Here is a 21,779-nt window from a genome sequence, read left to right on the forward strand (position 1 = left end):
AGGGCTGGTGGCAGGGCGTGGCGGTTGGCAGAGCAGGCAGGACATGGCGGGGTTGGCACGGCTGGTGGCAGGGCGTGGCGGTTGACAGAGCAGGCAGGGCGTGGCGGTTGGCAGGGCTGGTGGCAGTGCGTGGTGGTTGGCAGAGCAGGCGGGGCTCTTGGCAGGGAATTTTTCCCTGCTGATGCTCTTCTGAGGCCGCTGAGTGGACAGGCGCGGGAGCGGGTGGCGGCAGCGAGCCATGGCAGTGATCGATGCAGCAGATAGGCAGATAGTGGTGGAGCATCACCAGGTCCCGCTTCTCCAGCTGGGGCGGGGGCTGGGCAGCGAGCGAGCCCCCGGGTGCACCTGAGCGGGAGGGGAGGCATTAATAGTACTGCTTGCGTTAATGGGAGCCGAGACCTTGGAGTCCATCATCCTGCTGCGTCCCTGCCGCACAGACAGCCCGGAGATTCAGCTTCTCCAGTGCAAGTGGAGGCAGCTCCAGGAGACCGGGACCCGGCACTCAATTCTTAGTTGCTTTGACCCCGACCGCAGCCCTGACGTGAAAGCCAGTAGCGGGGAGGAGAGCTGCAAGCCCTTGGGGAGGGGGGCACTGCACAGCCGACCGGACCGGAGAGGGGGGAGGGAGCCCTGGGCTATGCTGGCACTCGTGGTTGGCTGGCACCCTTTGATCTCCAGGGCACAGCTCAGGGGTCCCTGTCTCCCCTCCCCCCATTCCCAGTCTCCTTGTGCTGCCAGGTGCCGAGACCTCCCCAGACGCCCAGGGCTGGGACTGTGCATGGCCAGGGCAGTGTGTGCCCGTGCGGAGTGACTGGAGACTGCTGGGGCCGCTCCCCAGAGACGCTGCTCCCTGTCCCTCCCCTGTGCCCCAACCACCCCGTGAAGTTTCTTAGCCCTGTCACCCACAGGCCCCTTTCCTCCCGTCCGGCTCCGAGCCCATCTCTGGACTCCCCGCACTTTGTCACTGCCTTCCTGCCTCTCCAGCTGCCCTTGGCTCCACCCCTCTCCTTCTTCCCCAGCTGCAGGACCTTGCCGGTGGAGCGGCAGTCACCGCCATCAGCTGGCATGTGGGGGCCAGGGCACCAGCTGGGAGGGTGCCCCACAGCAGCACATTAGGGATGAAGGGTGCTGGGGGCTTGGCCGACCATCTCAGTAAACCCACAGCAGACACTGGGATCCCTCTCCTGCCTCAGAGCCACCCCGGTGACGTGAGCCATCCGGCCATCGGAGGTGTTCATCAGTCACAGCTCTGGGGCAGGCCTTTCCAGGCCAGGGCATGGAGGAGATGGGCAGGGTGGTCTCTTGGTGTGTGGGCGGCACCAGCCCCCGATCTCTCCTCTGCTCCCTGCCAGCATCCACCCTGGGGAACGACTGGGTTCTCCTCAGAGCCTTTGGAAAGGGAATAACGGCACCCGGGTTCCCAGCCACTTCCCTGCGTGTCCTCCCCTCCCTGAGCATGGCCACCGCACATGGATCCTGGCCTTTCGAACCCCTGCCTGGGATCCCCCCTGCACACGCCTGATTTCAGCCAGGAACACGCTAGCAATGGCTGCTGACAGGAGGCCCACCAGGAGCTGAGAACTCTGCTTCGCTCGCTCCTCTGCTCTGCTTGGCCTGGGCTTGGGGGTGTAAACGGGAGCTCACCGGTGTCTGCTTTACAGGTGCCTGATCTGTAGGTGATGAGATCCGGGTAGGGAGCTGCAGCTCAGGCTCATGCTTTTAGCTCTGGGGTCCCCAATTGAGTCCTTGATGTATTGGCCAAGACGGCGGCCGTCCCACGTTCACAGGAGGGGGGTTGTCAAAAATACAAAGCCAGAGGGGAAAGAAATGGGGGTTAATGGTGGAACAATCCCTGGGTCCCTAGCCGAGAGGCCCAGCTAGCCCATGAAAGAGCTGTAGGAGTGGGGCAGCTGGTCAGGCTCTGATCTCTGGAACTTTAGCTGTGTCTAGGGCATTTAGGATATGGTGCTAGGCCCGTTCCTGGCAGCTGGCTTTCTCATGAGCCAGGGATTGGCTGTATCTGCGGGCTTCTAAGACCTGCCAGCTTCTAAGACCTGCTGTAGACTGGGGTGTGATGGGTTCGGTCACAGAGATCCCCTTGGGACCGTCACCTGATGAGCTGAGATTACCTCTGAACCCATTTTCCCTGCTAGATTGGGACTCCAGAACCCTGCCTTGTTGAGCCAGATATGCTAGCCTGCTGCAACACAGACTCAGGGTCTGAACCACGCCCCCAACGCTGCAGGCTTTAACTGAAAACCACTCAGCAGGTCACTTATCTCCAGCACCCAGACACCCAGTTCCCAATGGGATCCAAACCCCAAATCCATTTTACTCTGTATAAAGCTTATACAGGGTAAACTCGCAAATTGTCCATCCTCTATAACACTGATAGAGAGATGGGCACAGCTGTTTGCTCCCCCAGGTATTAATCACTTACTCTGGGTTTACTAATAAACAAAAGTAATTTTATTAAGTATAAAAAGTAGGATTTAAGTGGTTCCAAGTAATAACAGACAGAACAAAGTAAGTTACCAAGCAAAATAAAACAAAACACTCAAGTCTAAGCCTAATACATTAAGAAACTGAGTACAGGTAAATCTCACCCTCAGAGATGTTCCAATAAGTTTCTTTCACAGATTAGACTCCTTCCTAGTCTGGGCCCAATCCTTTCCCCGGTACAGTCCTTGTTAGTTCCAGCAGACATCTTAGGTGAAAAGCAGGGGTTTTCTCATGACTGGGACCCCCTTTGTCCTGCTCCACCCCCTTTTATAGCTTTGACACAAGGCAGGAATCCTTTGTCTCTCTCTGGGTTCCCACCCCTCCTTCTAAATGGAAAAGCACCAGGTTTAAGATGGATTCCAGTATCATGTGACATGTTCACATGTCCTGTGAGACCTTCTCCATTCTTCCAGGGCTGGCCCGCATGTATACAGTGGAGGCTTGCAAGTAAACAGCCATCTACAGTCAATTGTCCTAGTCAATGGGAGCCATCAAGATTCTCAACCACCATTAATGGCCCACACTTTGCATAATTACAATAGGACCTCAGAGTTATACTTCATATTTCTAGTTTCAGATACAAGAATGATACATTCATACAAATAGGATGACCACACTCAGTAGATTATAAACTTTGTAATGATACCTTACAAGAGACCTTTTGCATAAAGCATATTCCAGTTACATCATATTCATACTTATAAACATATTTTTATAAAGCATATGGAGTGCAACGTCACATGGGGATTTGCCCCGGTTTGAGCCACCAGTACATTTGTGCCCTGACGTGGTTGCGTAGCACCTTGGGGAGAGCTCGGGACTGGCTGAAGACAGCGCCAGGGCTGGGGAGCTGGCGTGGCTTGAACTGAAACAGATCTTCCTTTGAGCTGGCAGTAACGTGGGCTGGCTGAGGAACCTGGGGCTGCTCTGACTCCTGGTGCAGCCTGGCTGGCCGGGCAGGAAATGTGTTAAAAACACTCAATGCCCCAGAAAAACAGCAACCTGCACCCACGTTTCCCCTGGAACACCACCCGGCACAGGGGGAGCATGTGCTACTAGGCTGCGCACCCCCTTCCCTTCCACGGCCCCCTGAGCTACTCCCCTCCCGGCGTGCTGACCCCAGCCTTGCTGTGGTGTCGTGCGGCTCTCTGAGCCCCCTGGTGTAGTGGGGCTGATCCAGCACCCATGGAAATCTCCCCACGGCCTCTGGTGGGATTTGGGCGTGGTCTTTGGTCGGTGACGGGGAGGTTCACGTAAGCCCGTAGGGCATGGGGGCCTGGCCCAGGAAGCGCTCTCACACCCCCGTGGGGCATGGGGGCCTGACCCAGGAAGCACTGTCTCGCCCCCGTGGGGGGTGGGGGCCTGGCACCAGGAAGCGCTCTCATGCTCCCATGGGGAGTGGGGGCCTGGCCCGGGAAGCGCTCTCATGCCCTCTTGGGGGCTGTTCATTCTGCAGTACAAGGGGAAGGCGAACCTGCACGTCTTCGAGGACTGGTGCGGAGGGGCCGTGAGGCACCTTAGGAAGAACCTGCACTTCCCGCTCTTTCCCCACGTGAGTACAGGCCCCTCGCTGGGCCGCAGCCGTGCCGTCCCTCCCCTCGGCTCGGCTGGGGGTCGCTGGCTGATCTGCTCTGACCGGTACCTTTATTTCTGCCAGAGCATTTGGCTTCCTGAGGGCCTGACCCAAAGCCCATTGCAGTGGGCGGGAGGGAGCCTGTGAGTCAGGGATCCCCTAGGGACCGATCCTGGACAGATAACTCCTGTGGGATCCATGGGACCTCTCTCTGCCGGGAATTTCCCTCCATCAGGAGGCCCGCTCAAGCTCCATGAGGAGTGTTAAAGGTGTGGGACTGAAGTGGGTCCGAGGCCCCTGCCCTGGCAGTGGAATTTCACCCTCTCTAGGGACCCCGTGGAGCAGGGTGGGGCTGTGGGGCGGAGGCAGGGCTGGGGGGCACGCTCCCCTGCCTCCCCGAGGAGCGTGGGTGCTAGTGTGACATGGCCCAGAGTGAGGCCAGGGTGTGACGTGTCCCTGCGCGTGCTCTCTCTCTCTCTCTCTCCCCCTCATTCCCGGTGCGTGCAGACCCGCACCACGGTGAAGAAGCTGGCTGTGTCGCCCAAGTGGAAGAATTACGGGCTGCGGATCTTCGGGTACATCCACCCCTTCAAGGATGGTGAGCATCTCCCTTGCCCCTCACCTATAAGGGCTGGGCTGGGGGGCTGCACAGAACCACTGCCTCTTACCTTTCGCCTTGCCCATCTCTCGGGCAGGGTTGTTCATAGACTCCTAGGTTCGAAGACCAGAAGAGAGCCTGAGATTATTCATGCAGCTTCAGGGAGCTCCATAAAGCTACGCCCCCTTCTCACTCGCAGGCACAAGGCAGGAGCAGCTGTGTAGCTGCAGGGATCCCATACCACTACCCTCCCGCTCCCCGCAACACCACCACTACCAATAGCCTAGATGGCTCTGAGGTACAGAGAGCAACCTCCGATCCCTCCCGGGACAGCAGCGTAGCTTGAGAGTGCTCCGGCAGGGACCCTAACATAGCGAGTTACGTGGGTGTTGCGACCCAGCCACCATCATCACCCCACCTACCCGTTGTCCCGCAGTGCGGGGAACATCCGTCACCCCTGCTCGCCTGCCGCTGTTCCACACTGTAACCTGTGGGTCTTGGGGATTCTCGTCAGGGGCAGCTGCTGCTACTTTGCTCCATTGTTGCTCTGGTCACCCCATCTCAAAAAAGATATATTAAGGTTGGAAAAAATACAGAGAAGGGCAACAAAAGTGATTAGGGGTCTGGAACAGCTTTCATATGAGGAGAGATTAAGAAGACTGGGACTGTTCAGCTTGGAAAAAAGACGACTAAGGGAGGAATATGCTAGCGGTCTATAAAATCGTGACTGGTGTGGAGAAAGTGAATAAAGAGGTGTCATTTACCCCTTCCCATAACACAAGAATGAGGTGTCACACAATGAAATTAATAGCCTTAAAACAAGCATAAGGAAATAGTTCTTCACACAACACACGGTCTACCTGGGCAACTCATTGCCAGGAAATTTTGTGAGGGCCAAAAGTATAACTGCATTCAAAAAAAAAAAGACAGACGTTCCTGGAGGAGAGGTACATCAATAACTATTGGCCAAGATGGTCAGAGACACAACCCCACGCTCGGGTGTCCCTAAGCCTCTGACTGCCAGAAGCTGGGCCTGGACAACAAGGGATGGATCACTCAATAATTGCCCTGTTCTGTTCATTCCCTTTGAAGCATCTGGCACTGTTGAAAGACAGGATACTGGGCTGGATGGACCATTGGTCTGACCCAGTATGGCCATTCTTATGGTCTTAAACTAATGACTACGTTCTTCCTTGATCCACAGGGGACTTCCAATTTTCCGTAGCATCGGACGACAACTCGGAGTTCTGGCTCAGCTCTGATGAGATCCCAGCCAATGCCCGGGTGGTGGCATTTGTGGGCAAGGTACAGATCACCGCTCAACTACTTCTCTATCCCCTGTCAGCCTGGCAGCACTCAGCCTATGCAGTGAACGCTCCTGGGCTCATCCCTCTGGGTAGCGACGCTCTTTATTATCTCCCTGCAAACAATGCCATCTGTTGGGAGAGGAGGAGCCCGCGCTGGGATGCTAAAGTACAAATGGAGCTGGGATAATTGCCAGTGGGATTCATAGAAAACATGAGTGAATCCAGCTGTGACCATCACATCTGGAGGCCACGTTGTCACGACCGGAGCGTGGGATACCAAACGCCATCATGCGTGGGTGTTCAGGTGCTGCGTCACAGCCGGGCAGTAGGGCCGGAGCAGCACTCTTACACCAAATGCTTGTGCTCTTCACCTTAGAAATGTCCCGCAAACTCTGGGACTGAAATGTCTCTGCCTTGCTCTGATCCTGGAGGGTGAATCTGTTCTTGGGCGGCAAGCCCGGCGAGAGAGTCTGGCCAGCTGTTCAGGCGAATAAGGAAATTCTGGGAACAGGGGGCTTTTCTTCCCCTTCCTGGAAACATTTGGGGGTTTGCCCTTTAATAACTCTCCGGACGTGGATTGGAAATCGTGCTCTCGCTCGGCTCAGGCTTCACGCCCTGGGAAGATACCTAGGGTAAGGGGTGCCATTAGGAGCTCATGGCAATGGCTGTCAGACGCACAGGCAACTTTGTTTTTTCAAATCTCTTCTTAAATCTCACCTCTGCCGTAATGGCTCCACAACAGCCGACAGTGGGTGTGCAAGAACCCCTATCAATTATACCAGATGTGAGGCTTCGCTGGTGTCTTAGGAACGGCTGGGTTGTTTTAGATCAAGGGTCCATCCAGTCCCATGTCCGCTCTCCAACAGTGGCCAGCACCAGCTGCTTCCATGGAAGGTGCAAGAACCCCACAGTAGGCAGATGTGGGACCATCTCCCTCTCCACCCCCCAGCCATAGCTGTTGTCCTAATTTCTCCCAGTGGGTGATTAGTGTACGGCCTGAAGCCCTTGTGCATGTGCATGTGCATAGCCAATACTCAGCCATGCTCCTCTGCGAGGCAGGGGAGTTCTGCTGTCCCTCTAAGCAGGACAGATCTGGTGCTGCCTGCTGGGGCGTTGGGGGCCTGGAACGGTCTCTGCTGGCTCTCGAGGGAGCGAAAGCTGCCTGTGCTGACGCTACCTGAGCCTGCGTGGAGCCTCTGTCTGTGACGCTCGTTCTGCACGGAGCCGTGGCAAGGGAGAGCTAGCGGGTAACATCCTGTCTGATGTTAGGAGCTCATGGAGCGCAGCACTGAGCATGGAGGGGACTTGATCCCTGGCCAGGTTCCCAGGCCCTTCCCGAACACAGCTAGATGGTGGTAATAATAAAGCAGCTAGGGAATGGGCACACGGACCACCAAGTCCCCTGGGTGCTGCCTTTGGGGCTGGAGGTCCCTCAGCCCCCCTGGCCCCGCCTTGGCATGCTCCCGCCAGCTGGTTAGAGCAAGCTCTCATGCACTCTCTCTCCCCCGCCAGCTGGGCTCCGAGTGGACGGCTCCAGGGGAATTCACCAAGTTCAGCTCTCAAGTCTCCAAACCTATCCGGTAGGTGGGACCCTCCCTGCGCCCGCTTGGTCCTTTCCTTGCCCAGCTTCAGCCCCAGCAGGGTCCCGGAGAGGGATCGGGGAATGGGGCAGTGTACAGCAAGCAAAGCCCACCTCCAGCCCCACTCCCTTGTTTTCCCCATCACCTCTGCCCCTTCGCTCTCTTCCTTCCCTCTCCCATCTGGCCCTGCTTCCCCGCCCCTTGTGTCCATCTCCCCCACACCCGCCCACCAACCCACGTCCTGCTGTGTCAGCGAGGGGTTCCTCTCCTGCCACCCGCGCACGTTGCTTGTCGACATGGCTTTAGCTGGAGCTAACAGCTCTATTCTGGCTTGTCTCTGCCTGCTCCATCAGCTCGCTGTCAGGCAGCGCATTAGCGCCTGGGCTGGGGGGGTGGTCCTTTCCTCCAGCTCCATGTCACAGCCACGCTCGCTCTGTTCTGCACTAGAGCTCCCGGAGCTGACGGCTTCCATGAGTCAGCCCCAACCCCTCTCCGGCAGCATCAGGGGGTGCCGGTGCTGCACGAGTAGAACTCAGGGACTTGGGGAGCTGTGCTAGATAGGAGGGTCTGTCCTGGGTTAGGGACCTGTCCCTGCCCCAGCACTACCCCAACCCTCGCCCCTGTGCTGGCTCTCTAGGGGGACTGGGGGAGACGGGCAAAGACAGCAGCTCTGAGCACGCGGAGTTCTCCTGCCGGGCTCGGGACCCTGAGCTTGCTCCGCCAATAGCACTAATGGCCAGTGCAGGATGCTTGGAGGGTGCACTCGGCCTGCTTAGAGCATCCTCCTCTGGCAAGGAGGCAGGAGGAGAGAGCCCAGCACAAGCAAGAGGGAATCCGTCCAGATGCAGGAAGGATTCTAGCAGGGACCCTCCCTGCAGGGCAGAGCCACCCAAACCAGGCCTGGCCATGGGCCATGCAGGCAGCTGGCCAGCACTGCTGCTCTGCTGGGGCCGGGGGGCAGCCCAAGCAGCCTCCCCCATTAGCTGTTTGTGGAGCCAGTAGGGAAGGCTGCCAGGATCCAATAGGCACGGGTAGCCCTGTTTGTGGAGGTGCTGGGCCCCCGCAGACCCCCCTGAGTTCAGCGGGGCCAGTGGCCTCTCTTTTAATTTCAGCATGTGGTGTGGGGTGCACTGTGGGGATAAATGGGCTTCACAGTCTGGTACCCCTGTGTTAGGGGCAACAGATCCAACCACACCCCTCACTCTGAATGTCCCCTTCCCTGGCATGACAAGCCTCTCTGCTGACGCTTTGGTAGCAGCCAGCTGTGAGTTCCTTCCAGCCCTTCTGTTTCTCATGGCCCCTGTGTGTGCCATAACAGTACTGCATCTGCACTCCCTCCCGCCGGGGAATCTGCCAGCACAGAGGGGATGCTAATGAACTGAGCCTCTCCCTGCCCCGGGAGGTATTATCTCTGCAAATGGGAGACCTGAGCCACAGGGAAGGGAAGTCGAGCCAGGAATAGAACCCAGGAGTCCCGGCTCCCGGCCTGTTCTCTAACCACAAGACCATCCTTCCTAGCCTGGGAATGCTTGATTTGTAGCATCAGGTGTTTGGCTCTTCTCCTCTCTTTTAATTTCACCTGAATAGATCTCCCTGCTGTTAACTCTGCTCTCTGACAGTACTGACAGCAACGCAGGGAGCCAGACGGGGGCGGACCCAGGCCCTTCTAGTCCACCGGCCTGTGACCAGCACTAGATGCTGCAGAAGAAGGTGCAGGAAACCCCACAGTAGGCAAATTTGGGCTAATCTGGCCCCCTTTGAATGTCTCATCCTAACCCCTAATAGCTAGAGGTTGGCGTAAGCCCTGAAGCAAGATGCTTCACCTCCTTTCCAGAGCCCCCTCTTAGTATTAGAGCTCTGGATATCCTGTGATCCACGTAAAGGCCCGGTCTCCGTCTTGCTAAGTGTTTGGCCTCAACGACACCCTGTGGCAATGAGTTCTACAGTCCAAAGACATGTCTCATTTTTCCTGAGGGAGGGGAGAAAGGGAAGAGCTCCTCTGGTTTAACTGAGTGGTGCCAGCCCCGCCCCTTTGTCGTAGTTCATAGAGCATGGTCTGTGGCCACAGAAGCTGTATCACTGCTGAGGTAATAAACCTAAGGGCTTAGGAGTGTGTTACCCCCTTTCCCCCAGACTGGTGATCTGCCAGGTTGCTTTACACCAGATCTTATTGCCCTCGCTCCTGTGGGGGGCCCTTCCCAAAGCAGTGCTGGGCTCCAGCCTGGGCTTTCCCAGGGACTGTGCAGTGGGAAGGGGCTAATGTGCGTACCCCCCCAGGAACGGTTGCACCCTGCTGCTCGCCCCCCCCATCCTCCCTGGCGCTAGCCCAGAGTCCCTTCACTCGGAAGGTTTCGGGTGTCACGCAATGCAGCTGCCCTTGCAGATGATTAGCCGGGGACAATATGATCCTCTTAATCTAATTAGGATGGCAGTGAAAGAAGGGGGGAGGGGAGTGTTGGTGGCAGGGGCATTCGGGCGCACAGGCCACACACGATTACACCCAGCTGAGGGGAGGCCGGCCAGCCTGGAGCCATGAGAGCGAGATCTCCCGGAGCGCTCAGGGGAAATCAGAGCAGCATGTTGCACTCAAATAAAGCCGGGGGAGGTCAGATATTTCTGGGCTGCATTAGCTGGCGATGCATGGTAATGTGCTGTTCTCACAGGGACCGCACCAGGCCCAGTGCTGACTTCCTGGGTGTCACAGTCACCTAGGCGGCAGAGTTGGGTAACGCTGGCTTCTGCTAGCTACTCCTACGCAGTGCACCTCAGCCCCCTGCTAGCCCCGCTTCGGGCCCCACGTGGCTCTGCCAGTGGACTCCATCTCCTAGTGCAGCGTCCCCTGCTACTCCAGTCCAGGAACCCCCCTTAGCAGAGGTTGCTAGCTTGGCAGCCTCACTCTCTGAAATGTCTGGGCCCCAGTGCGTGCTTGGCATCATCCAGAGGAACTGTGTATCCCTGGAAGTGAGAGAACTGGCCTACAGCCTCCACACCTCCTCATGCCTCGCCCTGTCCTGCAATCCCAGTCTGCCACTGCAGTCTCTCCCAGGCAGCGTGCAGGGCCCCTGCCCTGGTACAAGGAGCTGCAGGAAACTACTCCTGTATCGTCCTAGCCAGAAGGCAGAGGCACTGGTGTCCCTTCCGGGGGCCACAGCCCTGCCCAGCGCCCTCTAATCCCCCTCCCCAGCATGGCCTTGCAGCTGCTGAAGCTCAGGCCCTCAGAGGTGTTACACGATGGGGTCATCGAATGCCCGTCGGAGGCAGCTGCCGCGGGGCTGTCTGTCCGTCTGTTTCCCTCTCAGTCGGAGCCTGCCGAGGGTGGGGGCAGGTCTCCAGTGGTCTCTTTCCACCCTTGCATTTGAACACTAGTAGCCGGGGTTAGTGCTCCGATGGCTGCTGCCTGAACGCTGAGGGGTCGGGGCCAGCAGCCCCCTCTCCTGTCCGTGGGGCGTCTCTGGGCCCCGGGGCAGTGGGTGGGCTAGGAGATGCCAGCCTGGCTTCCCTCCCTGCACTTCCCACAGCATAGAGGCAGGGCATTTGCAATGCGAGCCAGGCCCTGGCCCTGACTCTCACCATCCAGGCAGACAGCACTCCCCTCGCTGGGCACTGGGCAGGGTTCCCATGGCAGCGTGCCATGCAGCCCCCAGGAAGTGGGGAGGGAGCGTTCGGCTCGCTGCTGGGGACTGACAGGCAGCACTGAGAGAGCAGCAGGCTCGGCGCAGGGTCTGCTGTCTCCTGAGTGGAGCTGTCAGCAGCGCTGTCTCTTCCCCATCCCCCTCCTGTGTCCTCGTATCCTCCCTTCCCCCATCGCCCACAATGCCCCCCCTCCTCCCCCCAGAACGGTTGTTTGCAGAATGCCTGCAGCTTGACAGCATCACTTCGTGTTTCCATTCACCGTATCCCAGAGCCCAGAGAGGAAACACCATGTCAATCTCCCCCCCCCCGCGCCAGGAGCAGCCAGGAGGCTGAAACCCAGGCACAGGCCCTGGGCGTATGAGAGAGGCAGCAGACTCAGTCATTGTAACCCGTAGCAGCAGTTGGATCCCCGCCACGCAGGCTTCAGCTAGTGAGGGTATCCCTGCTGGGATGAGCTGGGGGTACCGTGTGTCGGGGAAGCCTTCTCCACGCTGCCCTGTGGTAAGCCAGGAGGTGTCAGGCAATAGCAGAGGGGTTTTGTGAGCACCTATCAGAGCGAGCTTCCCGCTCCATGCCCAGTGGCAGCGGGAGGAACCTAGGCATCTCGCACAGCCATGGCGCTCTGGCAGCTGCTCCGCATGGCCCAGCCCCAGGGGGAGAGCGAGCTGGGAAGATCCATTTGTGACCCTTGGCCAAAGGCTTGCTTGGGAGGGACAGTGCGTGTCTGGGACAGGGGGCTGTGTGGGGGCCATCCTGGGAGGTGGGGAGGAGAGCTGGGAAGCGGGCACAGCTCCTTCACGCCCCCTGTGAAATCCCACCAGGACCTGTCGGGCTAGCCCTGTCGACTGGTCCCGTGCAGGAGAGGTCTCCTCTGCCTGGGTGATGGGAAAGCTGCTCCCACGCCAGTGCAGCGGGCTCTTGCAGTGGGGTTGAGGGAACTGCCCCACACACTCATCTCCCAGCCGGCCATAAAACCCCTCGGCATAAGGCTGCCGCCGCCTCCGACTGTCTGTACTCCCCCACTCCTGGAACCAGCCTTCTGGGGCCAGGGGGCTCCCCCACCCCCGGAGGGAGGGCTAGAAGACCCTTGTCAGGGTCACTGGTTCCTAACCAGCCTCTCTCCCTCTCGTGCAGCCTCATGTCCTCCAGACGCTATTACTTTGAGCTCCTCCACAAGCAGGATGACCGCGGGTCGGACCACGTGGAAGTAGGCGTGAGTAACCTCGGGTTGGTCCCTGCCAGGCTTGCTCTGTGGTGCTGGCTTAGCCAGGCCCCGGCTCTCACGGCTGTGGGGCTCAGCCGCTTACCTTCGGAGAAACGCTCTAAGAGTCAAGAGCGCATCCCTGGGTAGCCTCCATCCCCTGGCTGGGCTCTGCTACTTTCCTTGCCAAAGCCTCAACTTGGATCTGTTCCAAGGGTGAAGATTTGCCAGAGGAGAATGGGAAACCTGCAGTTGAACCCCCCATTCCCCACCGCACACCTCCAACTTCAGCCCAGAGAAAAGCTGTGGGAGGCCTGAGCCCCAGCCCCCACCATCTCTTCCTTGCAGCCCTGGAGTGCATCCCCTGCCCGCTTACTTGTGTCTATACCCTGTAGATTCCCCCAGGCAGATCCCTGACCTCCCCCTTCATCTACCCTCCTGGGCGCCCTGTGGCTCCCGTCTCTCCCTGTAGCTTTCCCTAGAGATGATCCTCACCTGTTTGTTTGCTGTCCCCGTCTTTGCACACTTAGTGTGTTCCAGGCAGGGCATCCTCCTTGGACATGGTGCATGGCTGGCGTCTCTTTGTGGCATTGCAATGTACTGCCCCAGCCTTCTCCTGGGTGAGACGCTGCAGGGCATCAGGGCCAAATCTTCCAGAGGTGGCTCCTGATTCAGGGAGCTCAGCAAGAGAGGCCCAAAGCCTGGTTCTCAGCAGCACTGATCACCCATATCTCTGGCTGATGCCGGTGGGATCAGCAGCTGCTCAGCACTGCTGACGATCAGGTTCTTCGCACCTCGAGCTGGCCTGAAGTCTCTGCAGGCTCGGGGTGGAGCAGGGAGGGGGCTGCTGGAGCCCAGTGTGTCCTCGGGGGGGCCCCCTGTCCCTGCCCCAATCTCTCCTCCAAATTCCCTACTCCCACCTCATCCAATTCAAACCCCGATGGCTGCAGAGGGGCTTTGCAGCAGCACATGGGAGGCTGGCCTGGCCCTGCCCGAGGGGGAGTCACTGAGTCCACAGAGCCCATCCTCCCCTTTCAATAAAGAAGCCACCTAGCCAGCCTTGCTGCCTCGGGAGGGTGCCACCGTGAGCTGTGTGTGCTGCCCTCACAGGCGCCTGCTGCCCGCTGCCCGGCGTGACTTAGAGGGGGGCGTCTCAGGCCTTCGGCAGGGATGTGGGTAAAGCTGTCGCTTGTCAGCCCCTCCCCAAAAGGCAAAAGGGCCCAAGGGCTGGCTAGTGCAGACGCCCTGTTTGACTGTGGCGAAGGGGGGGGACGGACTCCTCCACTGAGACTGTTCGCACTCAGCTGGCTGAAGCACTGATGGAATTGCTGGAGGGGGATAATCCTGCCTTGGCTGGAAGGGATGGGATGGCACGGCACGCTCTAATAGGTCTCGCCCATCTCTAGCCTCCTAGAGCCAGACCTCAGTGGGTGTAATTCAGTCACCCCAGTGGCGTGACACCAGCTGAGCCTGTGGCCCTGTGATTCTAGCCTCCCTGGGTGCAGCAGAGACTTCCTTTCTCCACAGTGTTTATTAGCACTGGAGTTAAATGTGTGCAGACAAAACACTACAAAGTTCTAGACCAGGGGTCGGCAACCTGCGGCACGCGTGCCAAAGGCGGCACGCAGGCTGATTTTTAGCGGCACGCTGCTGCCAGCCGGGATCCTGGCCTGGATGGATGGAACACGGGCTGGCAGCGGGCTGAGTGGGGCCAGCGGCCGGGACCCCAGCTGGCAGCAGGCTGAGCAGCTCAGCCCACTGCCGGTCTGGGGTTCCGTCGGCCGCCTGTGCTGCCGGTCTGGCACGCAAAACCTTTTACTGGCACGCAAAACCTTCATTAATTTAAGACTTGGCACCCCACTTCTCAGAGGTTGCCAACCCCTGTTCTAGACAGTCTGATAAGCCCCCCTCCCTTCCCCATTCTAGCTGCTCAACTTTGGCACTTCTGAGGGCACCATCTCCCTAGTTCTCCCGTTGCCTTCAGCATGGGCAAGACTTTGAATTTCAAAGGGGAAAAAACAAGGGGGGGGGGGGGGGAAAATTGGGGGGGGGGGAATCCCTTTGAAGGGATCGTAAAGAAGGGAGGAACCCCTTGGCAGTTCCCCACTGTACCACTGTGGATTTAGGGGCTGGTCTAGACACAAACTTGCACCCATTTAGCTACAGGTGTGATCATTTAAAGTGGCTTTAGGTAAACCAATGCCCAGGGCTGCCTGGCTGCAAACTGATATAAAACTTAGCTTAAGTCGATTAGAAAGAGGTTTAAATTCAACTGAAACGAGCCACACACAGACAGCAATAGAAGCATCGACCCAGGGCCCTGGGTCAACATAACGGCCTTGGTTTAAACACCTATGTGAGTTGGCTCAGTGCTGTTTCTGTGCATAGACCAGGCTGGGGAGGAGAGCGCTGTTTTAGGGCCTGAGCCAAAGCTTGCTGACTTCCGCTGGCTTTGTGTCAGGTCCCGAGTTGGCAACTTCAGTAAGAGCTGTCTTCAGTACAGGAAACGTTCCCAGCTGCTCAGTGGGGCTTCTGTCTCCTTTTGATTTCAATAGTTGAGGCACAAGATACTGTGCGGCTGACTTCAAAGCTGACATTTAATGTTGTGAGGGGCGCTCTTAGCAATGGCTTGGTGCTGTTGGTCTCAGATCCACCGCGCTCCTTAAAAAGTGAGCAATGACACGAGAAACTAGCTCCATCCAGGTAGCCCCTCCAGGCACTAATGCAGGGGTGGGCAAACTACGGCCCGCAGGCCACATCCGGCCTGCCAGGCGATTTAATCCAGCCCTCAAGCTCCCGCTGGGGAGTGGACACTAGGGCTTGCCCCGCAGGGTTGGGGCCGCTCCACGTGCGCATGCTGCAGCTCCCGGAAGCAGCAGCATGTCCCCCCTTCAGCTCCTACGTTTATGGGAAGCCGGGGGCTCCGTGCATTGCTCCATCCACAGGCGCCACCCCCGCAGCTCCCATTGGCCGGGAACTGCAGCCAATGGGAGCTGTGGAGGCGGTGCCTGTGGACGGGGCAGCGCACAGAGCCGCCTGGCCATGCCTCCACGTAGGAGCTGGAGTAGGGACATGCTGCTGCTTCCGGAAGCTGCTTGAGGTAAGTGCCGCCTGGAGGCTGTACCCCTGAGCCCCTCCCACGCCCTAATCCTGATCTCCCTCCTGCCATCCGAACCCCTTGATCCCAGCCCGGAGCACCCTCCTGCACTCCAAACCCCGCACCCCCAGCCAGAGCCCTCACCTGCACCCTGAACTCCTCATTTCTGGCCCCACTCCAGAGCTCTCACCCCCTCCTGCACCCCAACCCCAATTTTGTGAGCATTCATGACCCGCCATACAATTTCCATACCCAGATCTGGCCCGTGAGCCAAAAAGTTTGCCCACCCCTGCACTAATGTCTTGTGCTCCCCCTACTGGTGCTGCGGGACAGTTCTCCGTCGTCCCACAATTACGCTGACATCTGTAGCTCAAGGTCTGTTAATTAAAAAGCCTGGTATCAACACAGTTTGGGGGATCCGTGCTTGGCAAACAGTAGAGGCGGCAGGGGGCCCTGAGAAAAGTTGTTTTCTACTTTCTTGCAAAAAAAATACCAAGAGGGCAAAGGCAATAATGAAGAGCTAGCTCTCTCGTGGGGCTTGAGAAAGCCTTCCCTTCAAACAGGGCTGGGTGCTTATTTCAGGAGGGCGTCTAAAACTCTTTCTCCTCGAGATAAAATGTTCCTCGTCTCCTAGAGACTCTGAACAATCTCGTTTTGATCCCTCTCCGCAGAGCCCTGCTCCTTTCATGGAGGCCGTTCCAGCTCTGTGGGCCGCTGGAGGTGAAATATTATTAGCCTTTTTAAAGAGACTCAATTTATCCCTTTCTGAACGGGAAGGGAGGTGAGCCGTTCATGGCAAACGCTCCCCCGCCCCCTCCCCTCCTTGCTCAGCTAGCTGGAGCGGCTGTGAAGTCCCTGGCAAAAGCTGCAAGCTTGCACTCCTGAGAGTGTGTGTGTTCTAGAGATGCACACGCACACAGTACAGTGTATGGATTAAAACTGCCTTTGTCTCTCAACACAATAAGCAGCTGATTCGCAAGCCTGTTCAGTCGGAACTGTGATCACAAAGGTCTTTCTGGCTTGCTGAGTTCTGCACATCTGAAATCCTGGTTCTGAGTCACAATCCCACAATGGGAAACCGCAATTTCCTAGTCACTAAAAACTGAAAGGCCCCGTTCTGCCCTCATTTACACCAGAGTAAATCCGGAGATGTTCCCGTTGGCTTCAGTCGGAGGCTCCTGGCATTGTGGTGTATAAGGGCTTGTCTAGACTACAGAGGCTGGCACTAATGCAACCGCATTGGTTTGGCTGCATTGGTGCGAAGCACTAGTGCAGACACACTGTGCTTGTGCAAAGCAGGGTCTGTGCACAGATGCCCTGGTGAATTACCAGTAAGTCCCACCTGTACAAGCCCAATCTTGGGGCCATGCATGTATGGCTACAGCAGTGCAAACTCCCCACCCCTGTGCAGACAAGGCCTGCGCTCCAATCTGGAGTCATTCTGGATTTACATTGGTGTGTCCCAGGCCACAATCTGAGTTGGAGGGCATCAGTGCTGCACAATCTGGCGCAGCCACGTTGGAACGGCACCTCCCTGCTCCCCATACAGATAGGGCTGGGGCCTAGGGGCGTGTTACCTGGCAGCTGGCTACTGGGAGTGGCGACTTCCTGCTACCCAGAGATGGGAAGGGTCACCTGGGCGCGGGCAGCACGCTGTGGACTCGGCTTCCGTTGGGCAGCCTCTTCTCCCTGACAATCCCTGGCAGCCAGGAGAGGAGACACAGAGGGAAGAAGCATTGAGCGGGCACTGGGGCAGCCTCTTGCTTCCTGCTTGTCTACCAGACCCCTCTTCGGCGGGGGGGCCAGCGTGACACCCCCAGCCCCAGCTATGATTCTCATTCTCTCTCTTCCAGTGGCGCGTGTTCCTTCCCAGCCTGAAGTTCGAGGTGATCGACTCCCCCTTCATCTCTCTCTACACAGGTAAAGGCATTCCCCAGCGTGCTGCCCGCCCCCAGATCCGCTTACCCTTCCTCCGCCAGGCGTTCGGGGGTAGCGTGTGCCCAGAAGTGCGTGTGCTGTGGGAACGGCAGGCTGTGCGTGTTATAGGCGCGATCCCCCATCAGACCAGGTCCTCATGCATGTGTGCGTGTGGCGGAGAGTGCTTAGGAGTGGGAGCAATGGGATCGGGATGGCAGCGGGAGCACAGGTGCTGTCGCTGTTGAGCACTGGGCCATGTAAATGGCCGTCTGCGTGTCTAACAGGCATGATCCTGCATCAAACCAGGTCCTCATGCACATGTGGGGGAGAGCGCATAGGAGGGGGAGCAATGGGATTGGGGTGGCAGCGTGTGGCAGTGGGAGCACGCCTGGACGGGCGTTAGCGTGGTTGCGCCTGGATGGGTGGGCGTGGCTGCATGCAGACCAGAGCGTGGGAGCCAGTGGGAATTTTCTACGCTAAATGGTTTTCTCGTCGACAAAGGGCCTTTTTTCCGAAACCCAAAACTTTCCTCTAATAATTGCCCCAAAAATGTTCTGTTTTCCATGATGCTTTCTGCGACACTGGCATTTTGTCTAAATCACTGTGGGTGTAGCCATCATTGTGGGATGGCTCAGGGCTGGCACAGTGCTATGGGGCGGATCAGGGCTGGGGCGGTGGGATGTGGCAGGGCAGGCGTGGCACTATGGGGCAGATCAGGGCTGGGGCAGTGGGATGTGGTAGGGCAGGCTTGGCGCTATGGGGCGGATCAGGGCTGGGGCAGTGGGGTGTGGCAGGGCAGGCATGGCGCTATGGGATGGATCAGGGCTGGGGCAGTGGGGTGTGGCTGGGCAGGCGTGGCGCTATGGGGCGGATCAGAGCTGGGGCGGTGGAGTGCAGCGGGGTGCTATGGGGTGGATCAGGACAGGCACAGTAGGGTGTAATAGGGCAGGCACCGTGCTATGGGGAGGATCAGGCTGGGGCGGCGGGATGTGCTGGGGCAGAGCAGGCCTGGTGGCGCGTGTCTGGGGAGGGGCAGGCATAGTGGTGTGTGGCAGTGGTGAGATGGGAGCGTGTGTCTGTATGTGCTTCCCACAGAGGGCTGAATTGGAAGGAATTCCAGCTGTCGGCGTTTTTCCCCTCATCTTCCCCCAATGCTGCAGTGCAGCAAACCCTGCAGGCAGCCCAGAGTTAGTGGCGCCTGGCTGGCTGGCTCCGTCACAGGACAGATGCCAGCACAGCGACAGTGTCCTGCAGTGCTGGCTCCAGCTCACCCCGCCCTCCGCTACAGAGAGCCCAGCTGGGAGCCACCTCCGTGGGCCAGCCAAAGAGCTGAGCTCAAGAAGGGAGGAGATGCCATTGCCTGTCCCATCTCTGACACCTGCGGCCGGGTGGATTCCATTGACAGCCATGGTGGGACCCCTGCTGGGAGCGGCTTGGTCTCCCCTCCAGACTCACCCCCACCCTGGGGATGGGGAAAAGAGCTATTGTCAGGCAGCCATTGCTTCTCAGCCAGCCAGCCAGGATCTGCGCTCTCTTTCCCACTGCCGGCTCTCGGTGAGAGGGCCCTGTCCCCGGACAGGACAGCCAATCCCAGAGCTCCTTGCCTGGGGAAAGGTGCCTTCCCCAGGGCTCCTTCCCTCACTCCTCCTGGCTTTCTAGGGAAACAAAGGGGAGCCGAGGGCAGCTCCTAGCCCTGGCCCTGGGCAGACCTGAAGAAGAGCTCGGTGTAGCACAGAAGCGTGTCTCTCTCACCCATAGATGTTGGCCCAGTAAAAGCTATTACCTCCCCCGCCTTGCCTCTGATATCCCGGGACCGACATGGCTACAACGACACTGATGACCTGTCTTGTAAGCAGGGATGGACGGTGTGGATTTACTTAAATCTATAGATCTTCTGCTTCCCCCGCAACCCAGCCCGTCAGCAGGAGCTCTTGATGAATAGATCCTGGCCCAGCTCTCGTTACATAAGGGGCTGGTAATTAAGTGTCCCCTGGAAGGGGTTGATAAGGCAGCAGGGATGGCAGCAGGCACAGATACACCTAGGATTAACGTGGAGAAGAGGGACGGTGGAGCCATTGGGATATCGACACAGGTGCTGGCAAGACAGATGGTGCACGCATGTATTTCCTTCTGCACGCTATCAGTCAGCATGTGGGTGTCTCCTGCCCCCGTGCTCGCTCCCTCCCCCACGGTTTGGGACTGCAGGCCAGCCTGTGCTCAGACTGCAAGGTGGGAGAAGGGGGCAGGGTCGTGGGGTGGGGGGGAGTTATTGAAGGGAAATGGCTGATCGCGGAGTAACAAACCAGCCCTTCCTCCCTGGATATGAAGGCTAGGACAGTCTCCTAGTGCAGCGAACAGGCTGCCGCGGATCCACAGGGCCGGTGCTGTCGTACAGCCCTGGAACAGACCCTGAAGGGGTCTTCCCAGGGAATCAGCCCTCTTAGGGTCACACTCTTTCACTGGGGAAAGCCACTTGGCTTCACCGCCTCCTGGGACCGACCTGCAGCAAGTCCACCTGGATTGGACACTTGCGGGAGACTTGCACCCCCAAAGGGAGCAATGCACCCCCAGCTTCCTTACTCTGGAGTGACTCTCAGCCAGCGCTGTAAAAGCAGCCAGGTTTCTTAGATTTCTGGAACACAGCGTAGAAAGTCCTTCGTTAACATGGAGAACAGAATGTTACAGCCTGGTCCATCTGGGTCAGAACAGAGCCCTCCGACCCCTCGTTAGTCCCAGTCCAGAAATGTCCCCTGCCACACTTAACAACCCACACTTAACCTCACCTGGCCCCTCCTCAGTCCTTTGTTCTCCAGCTGGTCACACCCAACTGGCTTCCTAAGGAGGATGAGCCATTCATGGTCTTTTGTAGCTAGGTGCCAAATGTCTGGGTAATTGGAGTGGCCATTGTCTTCCGGGACTCTCCATGGGCATGGGGACCCAGGCAGGTAGGCGTCGGTCACGCCTGTATCTCTGGGTCTCTGCAGGAAGTAAACAACCCTTTCCCACCACCTCGTTAGCCAAGCTCCACATAGGGGAAACGGGGGCCCACACAATAGTCATCCAAAATATTATGAAAAATCCCCACTCCAGCACACAGGGCTCAGCTCATCTGCAGAGTTTTCACTGCAGCTCTGACCTCGCGTTACCTAGGACGCCCTGACTCCTGTAGTAAACGTGTGGCAGGCAGGCGTGCTCTCTGTGTGCTCACCCCCGGTCATACGGCACAGCAGAAGTTTACACCTCTGTCACGTGGCTGGGGTCCAGATCCACTGACTCCAGGGGCTGCGGGGCCATTTGTGCAGATAAAATATGGTCGCCTCAGGCCAATCCAGTCAGTAACTGATGCTCCCTCGGAGAAGGCATGGTCACCTACCACAGCCACTGCCTGGGGCGGCTGAGATGCCTATCAGTCTCTTGGAACTAAGAGCAGCCAGTCAGGCTTGTACCAGATTCCTCCCACTGACAAGGAGGGGTAAAATCCCCGCCAGCGTGTGTAGAGGCATCATCTTCTGGAACAGTTTCCGTGACGTACCCCTGTGGTGCCCAGCACTCGCTGGCAGACAGCCTCAGCAGGTATTTCAACACCGGTCGCGAGTGGGAATGACACAATTCAGGGCTGAACAGCATCTGCACTCAGTGGGGGACGTCACCGTGGGACCTGTTTCCCTCTCAGATGAAGAAGTTCAACATGTGTTGTTCCAGAGCAGCACAAGGCCAGGACTCCTGGGACAGTGCCCTCCTCCTGCCCTGGACGAGCCTTCCCCTCCATCCCACTACTCCCCCAGGGTCTAGGGAAGATTTATCATGACAAAGCATGAGTCATCCTCTTTGCAGACAATTGGCCCAGACAGTTTTGCTTTCCAGATTTCCTACGAAAGTCAACCCATCAGCATTCAGTCCTTCCTGGCTGCTAACTCGGGACAACGGCAGGATCAGACATCCCAGCCCAGACTCTCTTCTCCTCACTGTTTGGCATTTGGATGGTCATCAGACCTATAGCATTCATGTTCGCAGGCCATTCAAACTATACTTAATCACAGCAGGGAAGAGTCTACCAGAAAATGTTACCTAGCCAAATGGGGATGTTTCTGTACCTGGGTGCAACAGAACCAGCTATCAGAGCCAGCAGGTAGTCCTGCTGTTTTAGCCCACCTCCTCTCAAGACATCGAGTTTTTCTGTTACCTCGCTGCAGGTCCACCTAGTGGCAATCAGTACATTCCATCCTCCAGTAGATGGCAACTCTGTTCTTACTCACCCAGTAACAACCAGGTCCCTAAAGGGTCGTCCTGGGACCTTCCCACCGATAGGGGAGCCAATGCTGCAGTGGGACTTCAGTCTCCTACTTTCAGTGCTGACAGGGCCACCTTTTG

At 57.9% G+C, this 21,779-nt stretch overlaps 1 protein-coding gene across 2 annotated transcripts in view; it reads left to right on the forward strand.

Moving 5' to 3' along the window:
- The window catches only part of B4GALNT4 (beta-1,4-N-acetyl-galactosaminyltransferase 4), a 122,036-nt gene that overhangs the window by 80,117 nt on the left and 20,140 nt on the right, over positions 1-21,779 (forward strand). For both annotated transcript variants that reach the window (XM_026657652.1, XM_026657653.1), the window contains exons 4-9: positions 3,959-4,054; positions 4,583-4,673; positions 5,878-5,978; positions 7,493-7,560; positions 12,328-12,406; positions 17,345-17,411. In XM_026657652.1, the coding sequence (XP_026513437.1) occupies positions 3,959-4,054; positions 4,583-4,673; positions 5,878-5,978; positions 7,493-7,560; positions 12,328-12,406; positions 17,345-17,411 (502 nt within the window). The remainder of the gene's footprint in view (positions 1-3,958; positions 4,055-4,582; positions 4,674-5,877; positions 5,979-7,492; positions 7,561-12,327; positions 12,407-17,344; positions 17,412-21,779) is intronic.

The sequence above is a fragment of the Terrapene carolina genome, unplaced genomic scaffold (genome assembly GCF_002925995.2).
Source record: "Terrapene carolina triunguis isolate 2854851 unplaced genomic scaffold, T_m_triunguis-2.0 Scaffold261, whole genome shotgun sequence".
In the NCBI taxonomy this organism is placed as follows: Eukaryota; Metazoa; Chordata; order Testudines; family Emydidae; genus Terrapene; species Terrapene triunguis.